General features: G+C 40.9%; 1 protein-coding gene across 1 annotated transcript; it reads right to left on the bottom strand.

Moving 5' to 3' along the window:
* Nucleotides 1-2,504: 2,504 nt before the first annotated feature.
* Nucleotides 2,505-26,530, bottom strand: LOC110491658 (scavenger receptor cysteine-rich domain-containing group B protein). Its single transcript, XM_090202309.1, has 7 exons — nt 26,392-26,530; nt 15,431-15,613; nt 10,852-10,903; nt 7,042-7,110; nt 4,384-4,698; nt 2,933-3,033; nt 2,505-2,717 (listed from the first exon to the last, which is right to left on the bottom strand). Exons 2-7 carry the CDS (start codon nt 15,491-15,493, stop codon nt 2,646-2,648), a joined length of 672 nt encoding a protein of 223 aa, XP_090058435.1. The 5' UTR covers nt 15,494-15,613; nt 26,392-26,530; the 3' UTR covers nt 2,505-2,645.
* Nucleotides 26,531-26,685: the final 155 nt, after the last annotated feature.

The raw sequence follows: 26,685 nt of genomic DNA, 5'->3' as shown, positions 1-26,685 counted from the left end.
GATGAACGCGGTACCTTCAGGCATTTGGAAATTGCTCCCAAAGATGAACCAGACTTGTGGAGGTCTACAAAAAAAATTCTGAGGTCTTGGCTGATTTCTTTTGATTTTCCCATGATGTCAAGCAAAGAGGCACTGAGTTTGAAGGTAGGCCTTGAAATACACTGCTCAAAAAAATAAAGGGAACACTTAAACAACACAATGTAACTCCAACTCAATCACACTTCTGTGAAGTCAAACTGTCCACTTAGGAAGCAACACTGATTGACAATACATTTCACATGCTGTTGTGAAAATGGAATAGACAACAGGTGGAAATTATAGGCAATTAGCAAGACACCCCCAATAAAGGAGTGGTTCTGCAGGTGGTAACCACAGACCAGTTCTCAGTTCCTATGCTTCCTGGCTGATGTTTTGGTCACTTTTGAATGCTGGCGGTGCTTTCACTCTAGTGGTAGCATGAGACGGAGTCTACAACCCACACAAGTGGCTCAGGTAGTGCAGCTCATCCAGGATGGCACATCAATGTGAGCTGTGGCAAGGTTTGCTGTGTCTGTCAGCGTAGTGTCCAGAGCATGGAGGCGCTACCAGGAGACAGGCCAGTACATCAGGAGACGTGGAGGAGACCGTAGGAGGGCAACAACCCAGCAGCAGGACCGCTACCTCCGCCTTTGTGCAAGGAGGAGCAGGAGGAGCACTGCCAGAGCCCTGCAAAATGACCTCCAGTAGGCCACAAATGTGCATGTGTCTGCTCAAACGGTCAGAAACAGACTCCATGAGGGTGGCATGAGGGCCCAACGTCCACAGGTGGGGGTTGTGCTTACAGCCCAACACCGTGCAGGACGTTTGGCATTTTCCAGAGAACACCAAGATTGGCAAATTCGCCACTGGCACCCTGTGCTCTTTACAGATGTCCTCAGTGTGATCCTGCTTTCATGTGACAGACGTGACAGTCTGGAGGCGCCGTGGGGAACGTTCTGCAGCCTGCAACATCCTCCAGCATGACTGGTTTGGCGGTGGGTCAGTCATGGTGTGGGGCAGCATTTCTTTGGGGGGCCGCACAGCCCTCCATGTGCTCGCCAGAGGTAGCCTGACTGCCATTAGGTACCGAGATGAGATCCTCAGACCCCTTGTGAGACCATATGCTGGTGCGGTTGGCCCTGGGTTTCTCCTAATGCAAGACAATGCTAGACCTCATGTGGCTGGAGTGTGTCAGCAGTTCCTGCAAGAGGAAGGCATTGATGCTATGGACTGGCCCGCCCGTTTTTCAGACCTGAATCCAATTGAGCACATCTGGGACATCATGTCTCGCTCCATCCACCAACGCCACGTTGCACCACAGACTGTCCAGGAGTTGGCGGATGCTTTAGTCCAGGTCTGGGAGGAGATCACTCAGGAGACCATCCGCCACCTCATCAGGAGCATGCCCAGGCGTTGTAGGGAGGTCATACAGGCACGTGGAGGCCACACACACACTACTGAGCCTCATTTTGACTTGTTTTAAGGACATCAAAGTTGGATCAGCCTGTAGTGTGGTTTTCCAATTTAATTTTGAGTGTGACTCCAAATCCAGACCTCCATGGGTTGATAAATTTGATAATTTTTGTGTGATTTTGTTGTCAGCACATTCAACTATGTAAAGAAAAAAGTATTTAATAAGAATATTTCATTCATTCAGATCTAGGATGTGTTATTTTAGTGTTCCCTTTATTTTTTTGAGCAGTGTACATCCACAGGTACACCTCCAATTATGTCAATTAGCCTATCAGAAGCTTCTAAAGCCACAACATCATTTTCCAAGCTGTTTAAAGGCACAGTCAACTTGGTGTATGTAAACTTTTGACCCACTGGAATTGTGATACAGTGAATTATAAGTGAAATAATATGTCTGTAAACAATTGTTGGAAAAATAACTTGTCACGCACAAAGTAGATGTCCTAACCGACTTGCCAAAACTATAGTTTGTTAACAAGAAATTTGTGGAGTGGTTGAAAAACAAGTTTTAATGACTCCAACCTAAGTGTATGTAAACTTCCAACCGTATACCCATATTTCAAGTAATTAAATAAAAAATGTAACCTTTATTTAACTAGGCAAGTCAGTTAAGAACAAATTCTTATTTTTCAATGACTGCCTTGGAACAGTGGGTTAACTGCCTTGTTCAGGGGCAGACGAACAGATTTTTACCTTGTCAGATTGGGGATTCGATCCACCAACCTTTCAGTTACTGGCCCAATGCTCTAACCACTAGGCTACCTGCCTCCCCTAAAGTAAGGCTCCATGCTAATTAAAGTTATTCATTATAGGGTAAATTAAAGATTAAAAAAATGGTCCTTTAAACATTGAACTGTATATCACACATTTACAATAAAACTTGTTTTTTCTGTATTAAAGCAAAAATTATCTTATGGTTATATAAAGAAATTCAATAGGAAGCATTATTGTTCAATATCAAGCATTATAGCAGTTACTATAGGTAATAAAAAAAAAACATTTTAATCAATGAATATAGTGCATAGTACCTTTTAATATTGGGAAGGTGTTCTTAATGGTTTGTACACTGTATTATTGCCTATGTGTATTTAAAGTTCTGACCTCTTCCTCCTCTTTTTCGGACTCTTTCCCATCTCCTTCTTGTGGAAAATTTCTTAATCGGGCTGCACTTTCCAACTCAGTTTAACGGTGTCAGACATCCCCTGAGCTCTCAGTTTGGCTTTTATCTGAAAAGAAGAGTCATTTACTGAATATATTTTATAGTATTGTAGGGTTCCATAATGTACTCTTAGTTCTACTCCTAATTGATCTCCATGACTGCGTTTTATAACTGAAATATGTTTGTAAAGAATTGCATTGGGCTTTGGGTCTGTTCCTGCTGGGACCGGAGTCTGCCGGTTGAGAAAGCCCAATATACAGTTGAGTAGAGAGTGAGACTCACCTGCTGCAAAATGGCCTCACTCACGGCAGGATCACTTAAGTTCGTAGGTGAATCAGGGGTCAGCTCCATTCTCACCATCTGTATCGTCTTAGTGGGGGACTCTATCAATAGACAGCACAGATGGTAGAACATCACACTATTTATCTGGGGAAAATGCTGAATTTAGCAGTGGTAACCAAAGCAAGAGTGGTCCACATACACTATATACACATAGCCAAATCCACTAATTTGAAGGGGTGTCCACATACTTTTGTGTATATAGTGTATATTCTACCAATCAAAATATACAGCAATTTTAGAGCAATCTCTCCCGTTACAGTCTGTCTTGGTTGCTTCACATGCACAAACAATCATTATCACACAATAGCGGAGGTGCATAAAGATGGTGGCCTCCATCACTTACCACAAATTCCTAGTTAGCGAACTTCGCCTATTGTACATTGCACTCAATTACTCATTTTTTAAATCATCATTAGTACAGCATACATGATCCCAATTATATCTCAAATACTCCGGCAATTTGAAAAACAAGTGCTGATTTATTGACGTATTATACAACGCCTGGGTCTAATCCTGAATGCTGATTGGTGAAAACCGCATTCCAGCCCGTGTCTGTTGCACAAATTTACCGACGATGACGTCAAATGCCTATTTACTCTGTTCCATCAGACTGCGCAATCCACTGACACCTCTTTTAAACTGAAATGTTGTTTTCAACGGCGGAGATTTGTATAAACCTTGCTGGCAGGCAGCGTTTCTCAGCCAGTCGAAATCATGAATCAGCTTGCATCATTTTTATGGTATTTAAAAAAAGAAATCTATTGAAAAAAGTAAAACGAAACGCAGCTAATTTAGCTTCAGTTTGAAGGGATTGTTTTACTGTAGCTGTGTTGTTGGTAGCTCCTCTGAACAGCAGTGTCCTGGAGTGAGCACATGTTCTATACCAGGCGAAATCGCCTCATTAGCTCATTGTTATGGATGCATCCAAATTAATGTTACTAGAAAACAACTTAAACAAATGTAGCTACTTTGCTGATATTCTGGCTGCACTTTTTGAAATGACTGTAAATTAGCCGTAGTTGGCTAGCTGCTGTAGCAATCAAGGGATAAGAACGTTTCCAGCCAATATAGCAATGGAACATTAAGAACGAACGACTGGTTCGTGCCCATACATACAGAATAAAAAGACTGAAACGACTGGGTCGCGTCTCTGGCAACGCTACATTTGTGTCGGGACTATATCTTGTAGAAGGATGCAATAGTATGAATAAAAATAACGTTTTTAATGAAAATATGTCAATCGTTATTTGAATGTTGGTAACCCCTTGTGTAAAAGTGCACGGTTTAGTAGCGCTTCTAAAACAATGACGTCATATCTGAATTCCGAAATCTTTATACACGTTCCCATTGATAAGTAAAAGCACACAACTCCTTAGAATCGAATCCCTTACCTGTGCAGATGACTCCAGCGTCCTCGTCATGGTTACAGTTGTGCATCCCCCAGCCTAAGTGGGAGCAGTTTGTGAGATCTATCTCGCTTCCATTGCAGTCTACATCATCTAAGAGGATAGGGTCCAAGCCGGTGCCGAAGTAGGCCTGAGGATTGGCTGAGATGGCGGTGCCACAGCCCAGCTGCCCACACACCACCTGGGCATCTTGAAGGTCCCAAAAGTCATCACACACCGTGCCCCACTGATTGATGTGGAACACCTCCACACGGCCCTGGCAGCGGTTGTTGCCGTTCACCATGCGGATGGTGGGCATCTCTGGAGAAGACCGAGAGATTGACAGATGGGTACATGTCAAAATAGAGGAGAAGAAAGTCTTCATGGTGTGCTTGATGGCAAAAAGGTGTCGTTGCACAATCTATAAATATAAAATAAAGTAGTACATCATTATGAATAGTAAGTATCCCAATGTTGATAAAAGCTGTTGGTCTACCTATTAGCGTCTGGAGTGTTTATTTCATGCTCACTGAAAGTAGTGACGTTCAAAAATAACAAATTGTTCTCAAACTGCACAACTCTTTTTACTGACTCGAGTCAGGGTTAGTTTTTACGAGTAACTAATTCCTTTTAGTCGTTAAATTTGACCTGCTGGCCGCAATGAATTCTTCAGCAGGATGGATATATTCTTCAGCGGGTTTATATATTATTCAGCAGGATTGATATGCGCTCCTCTGCCTCTGCGGCTCCGAAGACATGCTCCGACCACCAACTGTCTATCATGCAGTATGTGCGCACAGGAAAATAGATCATGCAAACAGTTTAGAGAAGGGAAAAGACATGTTTAGAACTGATAACTGATTGCATGGTGTAAAAATGTACCCAATGAATTGATAATTGAAGGTTATCGATGAACACTGCTGTGTAGAACCAAACATTACACAGCCTGCTTCTGCTCAACAAACTCGAGAACGAATTGTTTCGGGGGGTCGCTGCAGTTAATATTAATGATAATGTGCTAATCTCCCGACGGTAGCCAAGCAATTGCAATCCGCCAAGACGAGTCGTTCACAATCTAGTACGGTTGCGGCGGCAACTAAACCTTGTTTTTTTTTAAAGGTATCAAGAATAATCTTATTTGTATGCCTAGCAATCCGAAATGTACATTGTTTTGAAGCCCAGTTGTATTAGTCTCAGAACGAGAGTCTTGTAGAATCATGATTCTTTTGAGTTTTGAGTTCATTGTTCGCTGGTAGAGGCCCTGTATGCATTGGCCTCTGGGCATTATTGAATCAAAGGAACGAAGACCCAAACTTCCCATCACCAACCATCACCAACTAAAAGTAGGGGAGAGGGCTCAGATTCAGATGCAAGCAGTAGGGGAGCGTGGGATAAATCGTGCCAAAGGGTTAGTTGAGCCAACCCTTGTTTCTAGGAAACTATACACAAAATGAATAATGTGACCAAATATTTAGATAGAGGCCATCGTCATTTCATGGAGTCTGTGAAGGAAGAAACCACATGAAAAAATGTAGGAAGTTTGGTCCAAAAAACAAATTTCCCCAATGTCAAGTGAATTTGTGTCTGCGGTTTCATGATGCGTGTATCAAAACCTAAATAGATAGTTTTAAGACTGTTTTATACATTAGTTGGGTTCTCTATAAGCTACAATACGAGTTCCTAAGTCTAGCATGAAAGTGCATCCTTGTTATGGTTGTTAAGGGAGGGTATAATACTGGAAACTTCCAAAGTTGACCAGTAAACTACCAGAATGTTGGTATCTTTCAAGGATTTTAGGTAATCATTTATTATTAATTAGGCTATTTTCTCTTGAACCATAAGGTTTATCCACTAGAAACTCATGGACAATGTGGACACATATATAATAAATTAATACTATATATGAATACATTAAAAAAAGTAAATTACCAAAGTTTGGTAAATTATCTTGTAGCTGTGTGGGCTAATATAATAAATGTTTTGCTTTTGGGTAAATTGTGCCATTTGGCCAGGGCAAGTTGAGCCAAAGGCTGAACATACCCCATACAAATGATGATTACATTTTTTGTCAGTAATTGCATAGTATTTTAGAAAAATGTCATGCATATGAACTCGATATGGGACAGGGAACAATTGTTTTCTTCTTTTGGCTCTATACTCCAAAAGTTTAGATTTGAAATTAAACAATGATTGAGGTTAAAGTGCAGATTTTCAGCGTTAATTTGAGGGTATTTTCATCCCTATCGTGTGAACCGCTATGTATATGGGACCAAATACCCAACTTTTTACTACTTTCTTACAATATAAGTGAATTTGTCCCAATACCTTTGTTCTCCTAAAATGAAGGGACCACGTACAAAAAGTGTTGTCATTTCTAAACGGTTTACCCGATAGGATAAATATACCCTAAAATTAAAGTTGACAGTCTGCACTTTAACCTCATAATCATTGTTTGATTTCAAATACAAAGTTTTGAAGTATAGAGACAATTTTTTTTACTTGCTTCACTCTAACAGTATCTGTTGATATATTTGTTAGAAAGAATACTATATTTCCTTGACGTAATGATTAGAATTGTAAAAAATGGCTCATTCCCCACTGTCCCCTATAAGGTATTGTACTGTAGGTCTATTTATCATATCACATAGGATGCAGCATTATTACCTCTTGTTGTCATAACAGGTGTAGAGGCAGCCGTCATAGTTCCGTTTACTGGTTCTGTTACGTCTGTCACTAGAGTAGAAAAAGTGAATCAAAATCAGAATACCCTTTTCATAATTTATCCCTCTACATAAGCATGTGAAGCAGATTGGGATCTGTGAAACTCACTCGTCAAGTGTCTCCCCTTACGCAATCAATATAGCAACGGGTAGAGACGCTTCAGGAGAGTGGTCACGAATGTTTGCGAGGCAGAGGTCCCGAGTTCGAGCCTTGTTAATAGCCAAATTAGGGAGAAGCGGTACTTGGTAAGCAAGCAGTGTGACATCATTTACAATGATGCCATGTGACTCGGATCTGCAGTTGTGCTCAGCTCAACGCTGGGGTTTTTGTGGAGTGAATCCACTGTTCAAACCACATCTTCCGACTGTTCGAACCAAAATACTGGGGGGGGCTCAATAAAACATTAGAAAGTCAATATTACTGTACTTCAGTCAGTAACGCCTTTACTTCCATATGTCACTACTACTACCATTACAGTACATTACTGATGCTGTACTACTACACTCAATACTACTATTTCTACAGTCACCACTACACATAAAAAAGGGTTCTGCAGCTGTCCCTATAGGAGAACCAGTTTTGGTTCCAGGTATAACTATTCTGGGTTCCATGTAGAACCCCTTCCACAGAGGGTTCTACATGGAACCCGAAAGAGTTATACCTGGAACCAAAACTGGTCCTTCAAAGGGTTCTCCTATGGGACAGCAGAATAAACCCTTTTGGTTCTAGATAGAAAAAAAGGTGCTAAGAGTGTACGGTTACGGGAATAAAATAAACTATAACTACTGCTTCCACTACCAATAAAAATGAAGACTGCTGTAGCAAGGACACACATTTTATTTTCAACATTCAGGAAGATGGTCTCTGTTGCTTGAACTATTACATTTTTTTGTGCCCCGAAAAACTTTCCATCTGCTTTTAATGGGATTTCTTCAACATCATAAACATTTCATTGCTAAATATATAATTTAAGAAAATCTGCGATTTTGATCTTTGCGGCTTATACTGATCACAGACTGCAGCTTTTAAGAAACCTCTCGTAACATTAGTTCTTGTACTACCCAATTTTGGGTAGTCCACTAAAGAAAATCAGGAGTCTACTAAACTATCTGCCTGTGTCCAGCTTCAATTCTACAATGACCTTTAAAGGGCAAACTTATTGTTCCATGGTTCCTCACCCTGAAAGAAGTCTATGGGCCAGGAGAAACTGTATGGTTTGGTGTTCTGTAAACAACCACTACAAACTTAAGCTAAGTTCATCCACCGCTAGCTAAACATCTATGGGAGTGATAGGGGCAACTGAGGTTGACGTTATTTAAAGGAGAATTTACTTCATTATTTTTTTTACATTTCACTGTTTCCCCCTAACACTTGGGTTGTGATGCTGGCAGGGGGAGTTACTACTCTGGTCTGGACATTTTTAGGCTTCGGGAATAGAAAAAATATCCTCTCTGTTCAGGAAACGGAACGATAGGGAAATAATTGTGGTTCCTGCTTTTTGAACAGGACAATCCACAGCCAAACTCACATGGTGGCAAATTGTCTTGAACAATTCTCTTTAAAGACCCAGGGCAGCTGTTTTTATCTCGGTATCAAAAAATACTTAAGTAAATTTAAAACCAAATACCTTTTAGACTTTTACTCAAGTAGTATTTTACTGGGTGACTTTCACTTTTACTTGGGTAATTTTCTATTAATCTATTAAGGTATCTTTACTTTTACTCAGTGGTCGAAAAAGTACTAAATTGTCATGCTTGAGTAAAAGTAAAGATACCTTATTAGAAAATGACTCAAGTAAAAGTGAAAGTCACCCAGTAAAATACCACTTGAGTAAAAGTCTAAAAGTATTTGGTTTGAAATATACTTAAGTATTAAAAGGAAATAGAATTGCTAAAATGTACTTAAGTATCCAAAGTAAAAGTACAAACCATTTCAAATTCCTTATATTCAGCAAACCAGACAGCAAAATATATATACATTTTTTTATTGATGGATTGCCAAGGGCACACTCCAACACTAATTTACAAACAAAGCATTTGTATTTAGTGAGTCCACCAGATCAGAGGCAGTAGGGATGACCAGGAATGTTCTCTTGATAACTGTGTGAATCTGACCATTTTCCTGTCAAAATATAACAAGTACTTTTGGGTGACAGGGAAAATGTATGGAGTAAAAAGTACATTATTATCTTTAGGAATGTAGTGAAGTAAAAGTTGTCAAAAATATAAATAGTAAAGTACAGATACCCCCCCAAAACGACTTAAGCAGTGCTTTAAAGTATTTTTACTTAAGTACTTTACACCACTGCTTTTACTGTAATAGTTTTCCATCAAAAAATGATAAAAGAAAGAAAAACAGCATTTTTGCAACCCCCCCCAAAATTCAAGCAAGTATACTGAACTAAAATATTAACACACATGTAAAGTGTTGGTCCCATGTTTCATGAGCTGAAATAAAAGATCCCAGAAATGTTCAATACGCACAAAACGCTTATTCGCTCAAATTTTGTGCACAAATTTGTTTACATCTGTTAGTGAACATTTATCCTTAGCCAAAATAATCCATCCACCTGACATGTATGGCATATCAAGATTAAACAGCATGATCATTACACAGGTGCACCTTGTGCTGGGGGACAATAAAAGGCCACTGTAAAATGTGCAGTTGTCAAACAACACAATGCCACAGATGTCTCTGTGCTCATCTGCGTGCTCGTCGTCCTCACCAGGGTCTTGACCTGACTGCAGTTCGGTGTGTTAACCGAATTCTGTGGGCAAATGCTCACCTTCAATGGCCACTGGCACGCTGGAGAAATGTGCTCTTCATGGATGAATCCCGGTTTCAACTGTATCGGGCAGATGCCGTTGTGTAGGCGAGTGGTTTGCTGATGTCAACGTTGTGAATAGTGTGCCCCGTGGTGGCAGTGGGGTTATGGTATAGGCAGGCATAAGCTACGGACAACGAATACAATTACATTTTATCAATGGCAATTTGAATGCACAGAGATACTATGACAAGATCCTGAGGCCAATTGCTGTGCCATTCATCCGCCGCCATCACCTCATGTTTCAGCATGATAATGCACGCCCCCATGAAGCAAGGATCTGTAGACAATTCCTGGGAGCTGAAAATGTCCCAGTTCTTCCATGGCCTGCATACTCACCAAACATGTCACCCGTTGAGCATGTTTGGGATGCTCTGGGTCGACGTGTACGACAGCGTGTTCCAGTTCCCGCCAATATCCAGCAACTTCGCACAGCCATTGAAGAGGAGTGGGACAACATTCCACAGGCCACAATCAACAGCCTGATCAACTCTATTCGAAGGAGATGTCACCCTGCATGAGGCAAATGGTGGTCACACTAGATACTGACTTTTTTTTTTAACCACACCCCTACCTTTTTTTTTAAAGATATTTGTGACCAACAGATGCATATATGTATTCCCAGTCATGTGAAAGATTACAACCTAAAACATTTATTTCAATAGTGATTTCACCAGGCAAGCCGAAACTCCACCCATGCAAAACCTGCTGATTTAGAAGATCCTGTGTAGATTGTATTTTCAACCAGCAACTATCAGGAAATTACACTGATCCATTTCTGTCAGACCTTGGTAGTGTTACTTTCATTCAGCTGTTGTACAATGATTTAAATAAACACAGGGAAAAAAAAAAAAATTGACGGCCCTTAACCCCTGGTTTTGCGCTTCACACTTGATGATAGTGAGTAGACATTGAATAAAGACACTGACCTGAGAACAGCACTAGGAATAACATCCACTGCATGATGGCAGACTGTTTACCCTATGACACAAAGAGAGAACACAAACTATGATAATGACTTCCATAACAAGGAACAATAATCTGTAGGTTTTATTATCTGTTATCTGATTGGAGTGTCCAGATAAATGCTGAATATTGGTTACGTCTTTGCCATTTAATGTTTTGAGTGATACCCAATGCTTTTATTTAGAAATAATTTGAGATTTGAACGATACCTACATGAAAAAATACTACAGTTTACTATAGAATAATATAGTACTTACTATAAAATTCTGTAGTAAACATTAGTAAACTATAATATAGTGTATAATACTATATCCCACACTAGTGTCCCTCGATCATGTGAAGTACTTACTATAGAATGTTGTAGAATACTATACTACACGCTATAGTATTCCTCCATTACAGTAATTACTATAGTACTGTAAATACTACAGTATACTACAGTCATGTCCTCAAAAACACTGTAGTGAATACTACAGTAAAGTCTGCAAGAACACGACAGTGAATACTATAATATATAAATATAGTAATACTACAGTATTTATGCCATAGTGTACTGTAGTATTTTTTCATCTGGGTATCAACAGTTGTCAGTTAATACAAAATTGTCCCAATGAAAAGCACAATCACAAAGTTAATATCTAAACCTTCTTGTTATTGTGTAGTCAAATCTTTGTTCTGAAATGTTTGATTTAATTATTCAATCAAAAACACATTTCCTCCTATTGAATAGGACAGTGCCCTCTGTAATTAGGGGGACAGTGAAGCCTTTTTTCTTCTTTTGGCTCAATATTCCAAAAGGTTTGAATTTGAAATCGAACAATGACTATGACGTTAAAGTGCAATATGTCAGCTTTAATTTGAGGGTATTTTCATCCATATCGGGATGAACCGTTTAGAAATTTCAGCACTTTTTGTACCAAGACCGTCCATTTTAGGGGATCAAAAGTATTGGAACAAATTCACTTATGTGTGTATTAAAGTAGTTAGGTATGTGGTCCCATATTTATAGCACGCAATGAATGACTACATCAAGCTTGTGCCTAAACGTTCCACCACAGCGACCATTTTATTTTTTGGAAGCATATTTGATTCTGAGTTCGGACATACAAACTTTATATTTGAAAACTACATCTTAGACTCATATATTCAGTGTTCGGAACGTCCATTACTGGCACTAACGGGTGTGTTCGGAAATTAAATCTGGAGTGCCAAAGGGCGTTCATAAAATCCGTCAAGCACCCAAGCTAATTTGCTGACATTGGCTAGCTTGCTAGCTACTTCAAGACGCAAATGAGAGAACACCTCACTCTGACCATTTTACATGCCCTATCAGATCTGGTTTGGCTGTTTTCATGTTATCTAGAGCGTTGGTGACTGTACTGTTGTCATAAATAATTAGGTTTTTATGCCGAAATTTACTGACACCGGTCATATTCATGCACGTTCGCAAATTCAGTTATTCTACGCTCTGGCACACTCAGACAGAGCGCTCTGAAATCGGAGTAGATAGCCAGAGTGAATTTACGAACGCACCCAAAGAGGGAGGCTTGCTCGGCTGGTGCTAGCACACTCGCAGATCAAATACACAGCTGGAACACCGATTTATGATTTAAGACATTTGTTCTTCAGTACTGATTTATTTATTAGCCTATGCATTATAATTTATTTGTCTTATAGGGCAACAAGTGATGACTGAAAATAAGCTGCAGGTAAGCCAGGACTGACTAGACAGGTTGACTAAAATAGCCTATCAAATTTCAGAAATCATAAGCAGGTAAATGTACAAATTTGGCTTAAACTGTATTTTTCCTACACCCCTGTGAAAAAGGATGTCCCACCATCTGCCTGTCAAACAAGGAGGCTACCATAGACATATTCATTCGTATTTCTATGGAGGCTACAGTGTCCGCTGCAAACATCCTCTGTATGGCCTGTTGTTTCTCACCACTATCCAGGTAACCTAATGAAGTAGCCGACGTCCTCTGAAGTCTCTGGCTGGCTAGCTTGCCTCTGACTTTTCCATACGCTGACTAGGCTACATGTAACCCCAGTTTTCTGTCTTTATAAGTATACTTTATTTACTTTTCTGCTTGTAACATGCCCTGCACATGTTGAGTTCTCTTGGAGCAGGGGGCTAACCACATGAGAGAGGAATGTACAACACAACAACGAGAGGGACAGACAGTTCGTGAAAGTATTCCTTATCTACTTTGAAGAACTAGTCAAATGATTTTGTCAGACAGCTCTGCAGCATACTAAGGCAGGCTAGGTAAATAGGATGACTAAAGACAGTACAGTATTGGGAGCACATGACGTAGATGGTCTGTCTGCTACCTAAAATAATAAAGTAATCAAAGTAATATACACAACTGATATATTTGACTATTTCTGATATATTTTATTATATATTCTATTTTTCTATTGATGTCTACCAATGTGGGCCTGACAGAGAAAATGTAATATTTTCAATGTTTTGGCAATTGAATGTTCACTATTTTTGTCTTTGGAATTTCCTAAAATCATTGTAATGTCAATATTTCATAATGTGTTTAATGTTAAAGTAAATGATCGATACCAAAATCTAAAACCGTGATTATTTTAATAATCTAACTGAAACCAACCTCAAAAAGCTCTAATCGCTCAGCACTATTCACTGGGCACTGTATGTGTATAGGAGGAAGACTTTCTATAGTCATTCAGTGGAGAATGTTATTCATTGCCCTTTTACAAGGTTAGAGTTTTTTTTCTAAATCTCACCGAACCAAACAATTTACTTTTTACAACCACAATCCTTCCTTCCACAAAAACACCCTTGTCCAAACAATTAGCAGTGTCAGTATCATCTGGTGAACCTGCGGAAGACATGGACTGAAGCACAGAGTTATTTCAGAAAGAATTGCTTTGACCTGAGGCTGTGGAAAAAGTAGATTGAAGTGAGTTTGTAAAGCAGGGGTTGGAACCGGTTCAGGGAACAATCGAAAATTGAAAATAATGTTTTTTGAGGAACAGAATCAGAATCATGAATGGAACCAGCATTTTAAAAGCATGGGAACCAGTTAATGACGTTATTTTACATTCCAGCATTTTTTTCCAGTCCCACAAAAAAATGCAACAAAGCGCCTATTTAAAGCCCTCACTCTTGTCACTCAAACTTTTTCCAGTGTCTGTCTGCCTGCCAGCTGAAAATCTTTGCCAGTTTGTGTGTGTGTGTGTGTGTGTGTGTAGGCCCCTCCCCGTCCGAAGCATAGCCTATTAGCCGACTGACATTACAATCGTGATTCAAAAACAGAGAGATTTTTTTTTATTCGAGAAGAATGGATTCATCTTTTCAATGCTTGTTAATGTTACTCTAGTTCGTACGTTTCAATATTGGATTTGTTAACTACAAAAAGGTTAAGACATGTTTTTATTTGAATTCTGATGCCCCTCTGCATACAGGCCATAGTCACGGGAGGTTGGGGTGCTGCAGTACCCCCTGATAAACCCACCCTGTTGACAGCACTCCCTATCTAAAACATCCTTCCCGCAGCTATGACACAGGGTGGAAAGTGATATCAGGGAGACAGAAAATCTAAAATAACAATAAATACAATAATCATTAACAAGAACGTTACTGATGAGAAAGATTTGTATATATTTTGATCATTTGACTGGGCAGTAGTCCAGGTGTGACAAAAAGTGGTAAGGGTAGGCAACAACACATCTGCCACGCTGACCCTCAACATGGGGTCCCCTCAGGGGTGCGTGTTTAGTCTCTTCCTATACTCCCTGTTCACCCACGACTGCGTGGCAGCGCACGACTCCAACACCATCAAGTTTGCAGACGACACGACGGTGGTACTGTAGACCTGATCACCAACGACGATGAGACAGCTTATAGGGAGGAGGTCAGAGACCTGGCAGTGTGGTGCCAGGACAACAACCTCTCTCTCAACGTCAGCAAGACAAAGGAGCTGATCGTGAACCAACGTCTGTCAATTAGTTGTTTAGTAACATTTTTGGTTAATTGCTCAGCCCTGCTTGTGAAAGTCTTGATTCCCTTTACACAGTTTTACTGCCCTTTATTTAAATATAAAAAGGGAATGCATACCATATTTCATATTTTCAAAGTCTTAAATGCCCATGTAAATCAAATCAAATTGTATTTGTTACATACACATGCTTAGCAGATGTTATTGTGGTGGTAGCAAAATGCTTGTTTTTCTATCTCCAATAGTGCAGTAATATCTAACAAGTAATATCTAACAATAGACGCAATCTAAAGTAAAGGAATGGAATTAATAATATATAAATATTTGGATGAGCAATGTCAGAGCGGCATAGACTAAGATACAGTAGAATAGGATAGAATACATTATATACATATGAGATGAGTAATGCAAAATATGTAAACATTATTAAAGTGGCCAGTGATTTCAAGTGTATGTATATAGGGCAGCAGCCTCTAATGTGGCTACTGATGGCTATTTAACCTTCTGATGGCCTTGAGATCGAAGCTGTTTTTCAGTCTCTCGGTCCCAGCTTTGATGCACCTTTACTGACCTTCTGGATGATAACGGGGTGAACAGGCAGTGGCTCAGGTGGTTGATGTCCTTTGATGATCATTTTGGCCTTCCTGTGACATCGGGCGCTGTAGGTGTCCTGGAGGGCAACACCCTCTGGAGAGCCCTGCAGTTGCGGGTGGTGCAGTTGCCGTAATAGTGTTGGTTATGTTTCCACTTGACACTGCAGAAATATGTATTTGATGTTTATATATTCCTATTGGTTGGTTGAATTTACATACACTATATATATACAAGTATGTGGACACCCCTTCAAATTGCCTAGTTAAATAAAGGTTCAATAAAATCAATTAAAAACGTTTGTGGATTCGGCTATTTCAGCCACACCCGTTGCAGACAGATGTATAAAATTGAGCACACAGCCATACAATCTCCATAGACAAACATTGGCAGTAGAATGGCCTTACTGAAGAGCTCAGTGACTTTCAACGTAGCACCATCATAGGATGCCACCTTTCCAACAAGTCAGTTTGTCAAATTTCTGCTCTGCTAGAGCTGCCCCGGTCAACTGTAAGTGCTGTTATTGTGAAGTGGAAATGTCTAGGAGCAACAACGGATCAGCCGCGAAGTGGTAGGCCACACAAGATCACAGAATGGGACTGCAGAGTGCTGAAGCACTTAGCACATACAAATGGTCTGTCTTCGGTTGTAACACTCACAACCGAGTTCCAAACTTCTCTGGAAGCAACGTCAGCACAATAACTGTTAGTCCATGTCCGAGCAGCCACACACAAGCCTAAGATCACCATGCACAATTCCAAGCATAGGCTGGAGTGCTGTAAAACTTGCCGCCATTGGACTCTGGAGCAGTGGGGATGCGTTCTCTGGAGTAATGAGTCACGCTTCACCACCTGGCAGTCCGATGGAAGAATCTGGGTTTGGCGGATGCCAGAAGAACGCTACCTTCCCCAATGCATAGTGTTAACTGTAAAGATTGGTGGAGGAGGAATAAGGGTCTGGGGCTGTTTTTCATGGTTTGGGCTAGGCCCCTTAGTTCCAGTGAAGGGAAATATTAACGCTACAGCATACAATGACATTCTAGACGGTTTTGTGCTTAAAACTTCTTATGGCTTGGGGGCAGTATTTTGACGTCTGTATGAGAAGCGTGCCCAAAGTAAACTGCCTGTTACTCAGGCCCAGAAGCTAGGATATGCATATAATTGGTAGACGTGAATAGAAAACACTCTAAAGTTTCCAAAACTGTTAAAATCATGTCTGTGAGTATAACAGAACTGATATGGCAGGCAAAAACCTGAGGAAAATCCATCCAGGAAGTGGGATTTTTTTCGATGTGGGTAGTTTTCAATTGAATGCCTATAGAGTATCTAATTGGTTGGGACCCAGATTGCAGTTCCTATGGCTTCCACTAGATGTCAACAGTCTTTAGCCATTGTTTCAGGCTTGTTTTCTGAAAAATGAAGAAGAATGAGACCTTTCTGTCAGTGGACTGAGGAATCATGCAGTGCTGGTTTGCGCGTGTGACCGAGTGCGTGCCCTTCGTTGTTTTTCCTTTCTATTGAATACGCTATTGTCCGGTTGAAATATTATCGATTATTTAGACAATTGACTACCTGAGGATTAATTATAAACATTGTTTGACATGTTTCGACAAACTTTACCGGTACTATTAGGATGTATTCATCTGCATGTTTTGACCACCTTTGAGCCAGTGGATTACTGGACAAAACGTGCCAACAAAACTGAGTTTTTGGGATATAAAGAGGGATGTTATCGAACAAAACAAACATTTATTGTGTAGCTGGGACTCTTGTGAATGCAACCAGATGAAGATCTTCAAAGGTAAGTGATTCATTTTATTGCTATTTCTGACTTTCGTGACTCCTCTACTAGGTTGGAAAATGTTTGTATGCTGTTGTAAGCGGGGCGTTGTCCTCAGATAATCGCATGGTATGCTTTCACCGTAAAGTCTTTTTGAAATCTGACAAAGCTGCTGGATTAAAAAGAAGTTCATCTTTAAGCCGATGTATAACACTTGTATTTTTATGAATGTTTATTATGACTATTTCTGTATTTTGAATTTGGCGATCTGCAATTTCATCGGATGTTGTCCAGGTGGGTCACTAGCGGAACGCCTGCACCAGAAAGGTTAAAACTTTGTGGCAACAGTTTGGGGAAGGCCCTTTCCTGTTTCAGCATGACAACTCCCCTGTGCACAAAGCGAGGTCCATTCAGAAATGGTTTGTCGAGAGCGGTGTGGAAGAACTTGACTGGCCTGCACAGAGCCCTGACCTGAACCCCATCGAACTTTGGGATGAATTGGAACGCCGACTGCAAGCCAGGCCTAATTGGCCAACATCATTGACTGACCTCACTAATGCTCTTGTGGCTGAATGGAAGCAAGTCCCCGCTGCAATTTCAACATTTAGTGGAAAGCTTTCCAAGAAGAGTGGAAGCTATTTTAGCAGCAAAGGGGGGTCCAACTCCATATTAATGCCCATAATTTTGGAATGAGATGTTCAACAAGCAGGCCTCCATATACTTTTGGTCATGTAGTGTATCTTTGGCTATGAGTGCTAAAAAATGGTTTTTGCCTCAGCGACAATTATTTGAATAATTCAATAGATGATTTGTGCACAAAGGTGATGACTGAAGTGTCTTATAAGGAATGTTCAAATCTGACTTCTCTATGTGGAAATTCTCTACATGGAAATTGTCTATCTGGGCTGGGAGTCAATTAAACTGCAGTACCGAAGCAAAACTGTAGGAGCAGTTAAAAACATGCTTCAAGAAAGGAACCCTGGCCCCTTGGTTACCACCCACCAGCATGGCATTGTTTATTAATCAGAAACACCTGTAAAGTTATTCCTCCTTGTGACTGAGATGAGCCAAACAGCCTTGTGTCCACTTGGCCGCCTGAGCCATGGAGCAAATAAAAATAGCAAATGCATTTAAACTCAGTTTTTCACCATTCCTGACATTTAACCCTAGGAACAATTCCCTGTCTTAGGTCAGTTAGGATCACCACTTTATTTTAAGAATGTGAAATGTCAGAATAATACTAGAGAGAGTGATTTATTTCAGCTTTTATTTTTCCCATCACATTCCCAGTGGCTCAGAAGTTTACATACACTCAATTAGTATTTGGTATCATTGCCTTTAAATTGTTTAACTTGGGTCAAACGTTTCGGGTAGCTTTCCACAAGCTTCCCACAATAAGTTTGGTGAATTTTGGCCCATTCCTCGTGACAGTGCTAGTGTAACTGAGTCTGGTTTGTAGGCCTCCTTGCTCGCTCGCACACACTTTTTCAGTTCTGCCCACACATTTTCTGTGGGATTGAGGTCAGGGCTTTGTGATGGCCACTCTAATACCTTGACTTTGTTGTCCTTAAACCATTTTGCCACAACTTTGGAAGTATGCTTGGGGCCATTGTCCATTTGGAAGACCCATTTGCGACCAAGCATTATCTTCCTGACTGATGTCTTGAGATGTTGCTTCAATATATCCACAGAATTTGCTACCTCATGATGCCATCTATTTTGTGAAGTGCACCAGTCCCTCCTGCAGCAAAGCACCATCACAACATGATGCTTCCACCCCTGTGCTTCATGGTTGGGATGGTGTTCTTCAGCTTGCAAGCCTCTCTCTTTTTCCTCCAAACATAACAATGGTCATTATGGCCGAACAGTTCTATTTTTGTTTCATCAGACCAGAGGACATTTCTCCAAAAAGTATGATCTTTGTCCCCATGTGCAGTTGCAAACCGTAATGTGGCTTTTTAATGGCGGTTTTGGAGCAGTGTTTTTTTTCCTTGCTGAGCGGCCTTTCAGGTTATGTCGATATAGGACCTGTTTTACTGTGGATATAGATGCTTTTGTACCTGTTTCCTCCAGCATCTCCACAAAACCTTTGCTGTTGTTCTGGGATTGATTTGCACTTTTCGCACCAAAGTACGTTCATCTCTAGGAGAGAGAACGCGTCTCCTTCCTGAGAGGTATGATGGCTGCGAGGTCCCATGGTGTTTATACTTGCGTACTATTGTTTGTACAGATGAACGTGGTACCTTCAGGTGTTTGGAAATTGCTCCCAAGGATGAACCAGACTTGTGGAGGTCTACAATTTATTTTCTGAGGTTTTGCCTGATTTCTTTTGATTTTCCCATGATGTCAAGCAAAGAGGCACTGAGTTTGAAGGTAGGCCTTGAAATACATCCACAGGTTAAACCTCAGTCAAAGGATGTCAATTAGCCTATCAGAAGCTTCTAAAGCCATTACATAATTTTCTGGAATTTTCCAAGCTGTTTACAGGCACAGTGAAATTAGTGTATGTAAACTTCTGACTCACTGGAATTGTGACAGTGAATTATAAGTGAAATAATCTGTCTGTAAAACAATTTGTTGGAAAAATGACTTGTGTCATGCACACAGTAGATGTCCTAACCGACTTGCCAAAACTATAGTTTGTTAACAAGGAATGTGTGGAGTGGTTGAAAAACTAGTTTTAATGACTCCAACCTAAGTGTATGTAAACTTCCGACTTCAACTGTAAGTAGCCTTTGTCATTCTTCAGAGGTGGAACCTAAATGTGCATTTTATCTATAGGACAGGAAAATACATCGAAATAGTGGCGGCAACTTACTCTGGGGGCGTCCTTTAATTGATGAAGAATAACACAATTGATTTAATAGCGTCCACCTGTTTGCAAAAGTAGTGGGTCCCATGATTTAAGAATAACTTCCCCTGTTTAAGAATAACTTCCCCTTCCCCTGTAAGGTCCCTTAGTTGGACAGTGAGTTTCAAAGTTTCAAACAATGACTCAACCATAGAGCCACCAATGAGCTTTAAAAACATGTCAGGGATACATTTTTAGGCAGGCACATATCAGGGGAGGTTATAAAACAATTCTAAGACACGGAATATCCCTTTGAGTATGGTCAAGTATGGTAATTCATCCGTGGATGGTGCATCATATCAAACTGGCACTGTGAGTATCTGGCCTCCTTCCTATCTGAGCTGAAGGAAAGAACGGAAACTAATAAGGGATATCACTAGGAGGCCAAATATGAGTTTAAAACAGCCACAGCGTTAATTGGTTGAGCTGAGAGAGAGCAGTGCATGGATCCACAACATTGCATTCACTCCACATTACTAACCTAGTAATATTGGGGTAAGTTGAGCCAAAGGGGTAAGTTGAGCCAACCCTTGTTACTAGGAAACCGAACACACAATTAATAATTTGACCAAATATTTAGGATGAGGTCATCATTTCATGGAGCCTGTGAGAGGAAGAACCCACATGGAAGAAGTGTTAAGCAAGTTAGGTCCAAAACACAGATTTTCACCCAGTCAAATAGATGTTTGTGTTAGAGGTTTCATGATGCTTGTGTCTAAACCAAAGTAGATCATTTAAAAAGTGTTCTATACATCAGTTGGGTTCGGTAAAAGCTTCAATATGAGGTCCTAAACCTATCATGAAAGTGCATCCTCCTAGCTGTGTGGAATAATATAGTCAAAACGTGAAGAGAAGTCGGAGAAGGGGCCATAGGGCGGGCTGCCTTCTGAGAATTCGTAGGCAATCGAAGAAACCCCCACTTCCTTCCATTCTGCTAGTAAACCTGTGATCTCTGGGAAATAAAATTGATGACCTATGTGGAAGATTAAACTACCAACAGAACATTCAAAACTGTAATATCTTGTGCTTCACGGAGTCGTGGCTGAATGACGTCATTATCAACATACAGCTTGCTGGTTATACGCTGTATCGGCAGAATAGAACAGTCACGTCTGGTAAGACAAGGGGCGGCGGACTATGTATTTTTGTAAATAACAGCTGGTGCATGATATCTAAGGAAGTCTAGAAGGTTTTGCTCGCCTGAGGTAGGGTATCTCATGATAAGCTGTAGACCACACTATCTACCTAGAGAGTTTTCATCTGTATTTTTTGTAGCTGTCTACATACCACCACAGACTGATGCTGGCACTAAGACCGCACTGAATTAGCTGTATTCCGCCAGAAGCAAACAGGAAAACGTTCACCCAGAGGCGGTACTCCTAGTAGCCGAGGGGCTTTAATGCAGGGACACTTAAATCCGTCTTACCAAATTTCTATCAGCATGTTAATGTGCAACCAGAGGGAAAAACTCTGGACCACCTTTTCTCCATACACAGAAATGCATACAAAGCTCTCCCTCGCCCTCCATTTGGCAAATCTGATCATAATTCTATCCTCTTGATTCCTGCTTACAAGCTAAAATTTAAGCAGGAAGCACCAGTGATTCGATCAATAAAAAAGTGGTCAGATGAAGCAGGTGCTAAGCTACAGGACTGTTTTGCTAGCACAGACTGGAATATGTTCCGGGATTTCTCCGATAGCGTTGAGGAGTACACAACATCAGTCATTGGCGTCAGCAATAAGTGCATCGATGATGTCGTCCCCACAGTGACCGTACATACATACCACAACCAGAAGCCATGGATTACAGGCAACATCCGCACTGAGCTAAAGGCTAGCACTGCCATATTCAAGGAGTGGGACTCTAACCCTGAAGCTTATAAGAAATCCCGCTATGCCCTGCGACGAACCGTCAAACAGGCAAAGCATCAATACAGGACTAAGATCAAATCACACTACACCGGCTCTGACACTCGTCGGATGTGGCAGGGCTTGAAACCACTACAGACTACAAAGGGAAGCACAGCCGAGAGCTGCCCAGTGACGCGAGCCTACCAGACAAGCTAAACTACTTCTATGCTCGCTTCGAGGCAAATAACACTGAAATATGCATGAGAGCACCAGCTGTTCCAGAAGACTGTGTGATCACGCTCTCCGCAGCCGATGTGAGTAAGACCTTAAAACAGGTCAACATTCAAAAGGCTGTAGGGCCAGACGGATTACCAGGACATGTACTGCGTGCGAACATGCGCTGACCAACTGGCAAGTGTCTTCACTGACATTTTCAGCCTCTCCCTGTCCTAGTCTGTAATACCAACATGTTTTAAGCAGACCATCATAGTCCCTGTGCCCCAGAACACTAAAGTAATCTGCCTAAATGACTACCAACCCTTGGCAATCATGTCTGTAGCCATGAAGTGCTTTGAACGGCTGGTCATGGCTCACATCAACACCATTATCCCAGAAACCCTAGACCCCTAACAGGTCCACAGATGATGCAATCTCTATTGCACTCCACACTGCCCTTTCCCATCTGGACAAAAGGAACACCTATGTGAGAATGTTATTCATTGACTACAGCTCAGCGTTCAGCACAATAGTGCCCTCAAAGCTCATCAATAAGCTAAGGACCCTGGGACTAAACACCTCCCTCTGCACCTGGATCCTGGACATCCTGACGGGCCGCCCTCAGGGGGTAAGGGTAGGTAACAACACATCCGCCACGCTGATCCTCAACACAGGGGCCGCTCAAGGGTGCGTGCTCAGTCCCGTCCTGTATTCCCTGTTCAATCATGACTGCACGGCCAGGCACGACTCCAACACCATTATTAAGTTTGCCGATGACACCACAGCGGTAGGCCTGATCACCGACAATGACGAGACAGCCTAATGGGGGTGCCAGGACAACAACCTCTCCCTCAACGTCATCAAGACAAAAAAAGATGATTGTGGACTACAGGAAAAAGAGGACCGAGCACGCCCCCATTCTCATCGACGTGGCTGTAGTGGAACAGGTTGAGAGCTTCAAGTTCCTTGGTGTCCACATCACCAACAAACTAACATGGTCCAAACACACCAAGACAGTCGTGAAGAGGGCACGACAAAACCTATTCCCCCTCAGGAGACTGAAAAGATTCTCAAAAGGTTCTACAGCTGCACCATTGAGAGCATCACTGCCTGGTATGGCAGCTGCTCAGCAAAGCACTACAGAGGGTAGTGTAAGGCCCAGTACATCACTGGGGCCAAGCTTCCTGCCATCCAGGACCTCTATACCAGGCGGTGTCAAAGATTCCAGCCACCCTAGTCATAGACTGTTCTCTCTGCTACCGCACGGCAGCGGTACTGGAGCACCAAGTCTAGGTCCAAGAGACTTCTTAACAGCTACTACCCCCAAGCCGTTAGACTCCTGAACATCTAATCAAATGGCCACCCAGACAATTTGCATTGTGCCCCCCCACCTCCCTCTTTTACACCCCTGCTACTCTCTGTTGTTGTCATCTACCTACATGTACATATTACCTCAAATAACCGGTGCCCCCGCACATTGACTCTGTGCTGGTATCCCCCCTGTATATTAGTCTCGCTATTGTTATTTTACTGCTGCTCTTTAATTACTTGTTATTTTTATTTCTTATTCGTATTTTTTAAAACTTAATTGTTGGTTTGGGGCTCGTATGTAAGCATTTCACTGTAAGGTTGTATTCGGCTCATGTGACTAATACAATTTGATTTGATACCAACGGGTCAAGAATGGTGGCGGTAGTGTGATGGTTTGGGGATGCTTTGCTGCCTCAGGACCTGGAAAACTTGCCATCATTGAAGGAACTATGAATTCTGCTCTGTATCAGAGAATTCTAACGGAGAATGTCAGGCCAACTGTACATGAGCTGAAGCTGAAGTGCAGCTGGGCCATGCAGCAAGACAGTGATCCAAAACACACAATCAAGTCTACATGTAAATGGTTAAAAAGCAACGCATTTGAAGTGGCGTAGTCAAAGTCCAGACATAATCCCAATTGATATGCTGTGGCAAGACATGTTCGAAAACCCACCAATGTCCCTGAGTTAAAGCAGTTCTGCATGGAAGACTGGGACAGAATTCCTCCATAGGGATGTGAGACTGATTAACAACCATGTGAAGTGTTGCAACCATGGTTGCAGTCATTGCAGCTAAAGGTGACACAACTAGTTGTTGAGTGTGAGGTGGCAATTACTTTTTCACACGGGGGCATTGGGTGTTGCATAAGTTTGTTAATTGAATACATGAAATAGTGTGAGTATTAACATTGTGTGTCATTTGTTCACTTAGGTTCCCTTCATATAATATTAGGTTTTGGTTGAAGATCTGAAAACATTCCGTGTCCGAAAAGAGCAGAAATAGAGAAAATCAGAAAGGGGGAAAATTCTTTTTCACAGCACTGCATGTTAGAAGTGTAGTGTTACAAAAAGTACAAAGTGTTTGTTAAGTGTTAAGCCTGTGTTAAAATGATTCAAAAAGTAATTGTGATTATGTTGAACTGTGTTTGGGAAATAAAGATAGACGTGGTTTTAAAGGTGAGAGGGAATAGTTCACTCAGTACAGAAATGTGGAGGTGGCATGTTGCGTTTATTATTTTTGTTCAGAAATAAAACTAGAAATAGAAATAAAACTATTTTATAAAGAAAACTATTTTTCCCTTGACAGAGTGATGCTGAATGTTAAACATTTCTTAATTTACCCCAATATCCCCTATGACAGAGTAAGAAGAAGGAAGCCTGTTCAAAAAGAAGAAGAATCCAAATCAAACTTCCTGTTTGACTCAAGGACATTAAGTAATACTACAAGGCAGTGGGGCGGCAGGTTAAGAGCATTGGGCCAGTAACCGAAAGGTCGCTGGTTCAAATCCCTGAGCCGACTAGGTGAAAAATCTGTCGCTGTGTCCTTGAGCAAGGCACTTAACCCTAATTGCTCCTGTGAGTCGCTCTGGAAAACAGTGTCTGCAAATAAATAGCACGAATGTAACTTTTTGGCCTAAATTAAAAACGTAAGGTTTGGGAACCCATCTCGCAGGTCGCAATTGTAAATGAGAACTTGTTCTCAACTTGCCTACCTGGTTAAATAAAGGTGAAATAAAAATAATTAAAATAAAATAAAAAAATAAAAATCTCGGAGTGAAACCCATCACATGTATTGTGGTGGCAGCATCATGTTATGGTTATGCTTGTTGTCACTGCTAAGGACTGAGGAGTTTTCTCAGGACCAAAATAAATATGAAAGGGGCATTGACAAGGTACAAACTTAGAGGGAAACCTAACACTGGGATTGTTGTATTTTTCTGCAGGCTATTAAATGAATTTGAAAGTCAAAGACGCATCAAAATGGCTTTCGAAGAGGTGTTGCGTGTTCCTGCGTGGTTCAGTCTTAAGTCCACTTGAGAGACAACACTTGAATATTGCTGTCCATCAATGTTCACCAACCAAATTGACTGATCTTGAGCAATTTTGCCAAAAACAATGGATTTATGTCGCCCCCAAAAGTTGAGCAAAGACGTTGGAATATTATTCAAAATTCTTCACAGCTGTAATTGCCACCAAAGGTGCTTCAGTATTCACCCTGGGGTGTGAAAACCATCGGAATCAAGACATCTTTGTTTTTTATTTACTTCAGAGTAGGTTCTGTAGAACAGTAAAAAAACATGTAATTGAATGTAGCAAAGGCATGTGAATACCTTCACTAGGCACTCTAACAGCAGGCATGCACACACACACACACGCACACACGCGCACACACACACACACACACACACACACACACACACACACAAAGACGGTTAAAGAAAATAAGACATGATATGATGCAATACCTAATCATCAACCTTAACCTGGGACTTAGTCTGGGTCAATACTGGACAATTTACATTTTACAGGTCTAGTTTAATTTAAATCTGAAATAGTGAGTAATTTAGAAAATACTCTATATTAGTGACTGAGCAAATATAAATATAAACTGGAGATAAGTCAGAGTTGTTGGATCCATATTGAATTGAATCTTTAAGATTAGAAACCTGTTTGAAAAGAACATCCTTAACGAAACGGTTACTGTACTCTTGGGTGATGTTGGTGTCATCCGCATTGATATCAAAATGATACTGTCCTAGAAATACCAAAATCATGAATTTAACGAATTCATGGAATTGACTCTCCCCATTGGTTCCATATATTCAATTAGAATTTAATGTAGGTAAACAATTTTAGGAAAGAATAACATGGTAGTAATGTCTGATGAAATTACAGCCATTGTTCAGCAATATATAAGAACCAAATGCACTTTACCTGTCAATGCAGATCAATAGTGACGCTCTCGTGATGGACACACTTGACAGTGTCGAACTCTAACTCTGACTCAGTTTTCTTGTTTTCTCTATTTATTTTCCTCTCCCAAAATGCCCTGGAGAGTTATACAATGTGTTGTGCAAAGATATGGCCGCAACTGGGAAAATTCGACATCTTTTATGCAAAGTGTTGTGCAAAGCTATGGCCACAACTGGTCAAATTCGACATCTGTTTCCTTTTCACAAATTAAGGTATCGTGAGAAGAGTGTAGAGTGCAATGAAATGCTTAAACCT

This window comes from Oncorhynchus mykiss, chromosome 16 (genome assembly GCF_057628025.1).
Source record: "Oncorhynchus mykiss isolate SJ-2025 chromosome 16, ASM5762802v1, whole genome shotgun sequence".
NCBI classification, from domain to species: Eukaryota; Metazoa; Chordata; class Actinopteri; order Salmoniformes; family Salmonidae; genus Oncorhynchus; species Oncorhynchus mykiss.
Note: the sequence above shows the minus strand (reverse complement) of the source record. Positions and strands in the feature narration are given on the sequence as shown.

What these genes read in the sequence shown, in the direction of transcription:
- LOC110491658 (XM_090202309.1), bottom strand. Translation starts at nt 15,493, where the DNA reads ATGATCATCAAAGGACATCAACCACCTGAGCCACTGCCTGTTCACCCC. An exon ending in ATTCCTAGTGCTGTTCTCAG is followed by an intron (nt 7,111 to 10,851) that starts GTCAGTGTCTTT and finishes TTTCTACTCTAG; the next exon opens with TGACAGACGTAACAGAACCA. An exon ending in GTGAGGCCATTTTGCAGCAG is followed by an intron (nt 2,718 to 2,932) that starts GTGAGTCTCACT and finishes TCTTCTTTTCAG; the next exon opens with ATAAAAGCCAAACTGAGAGC.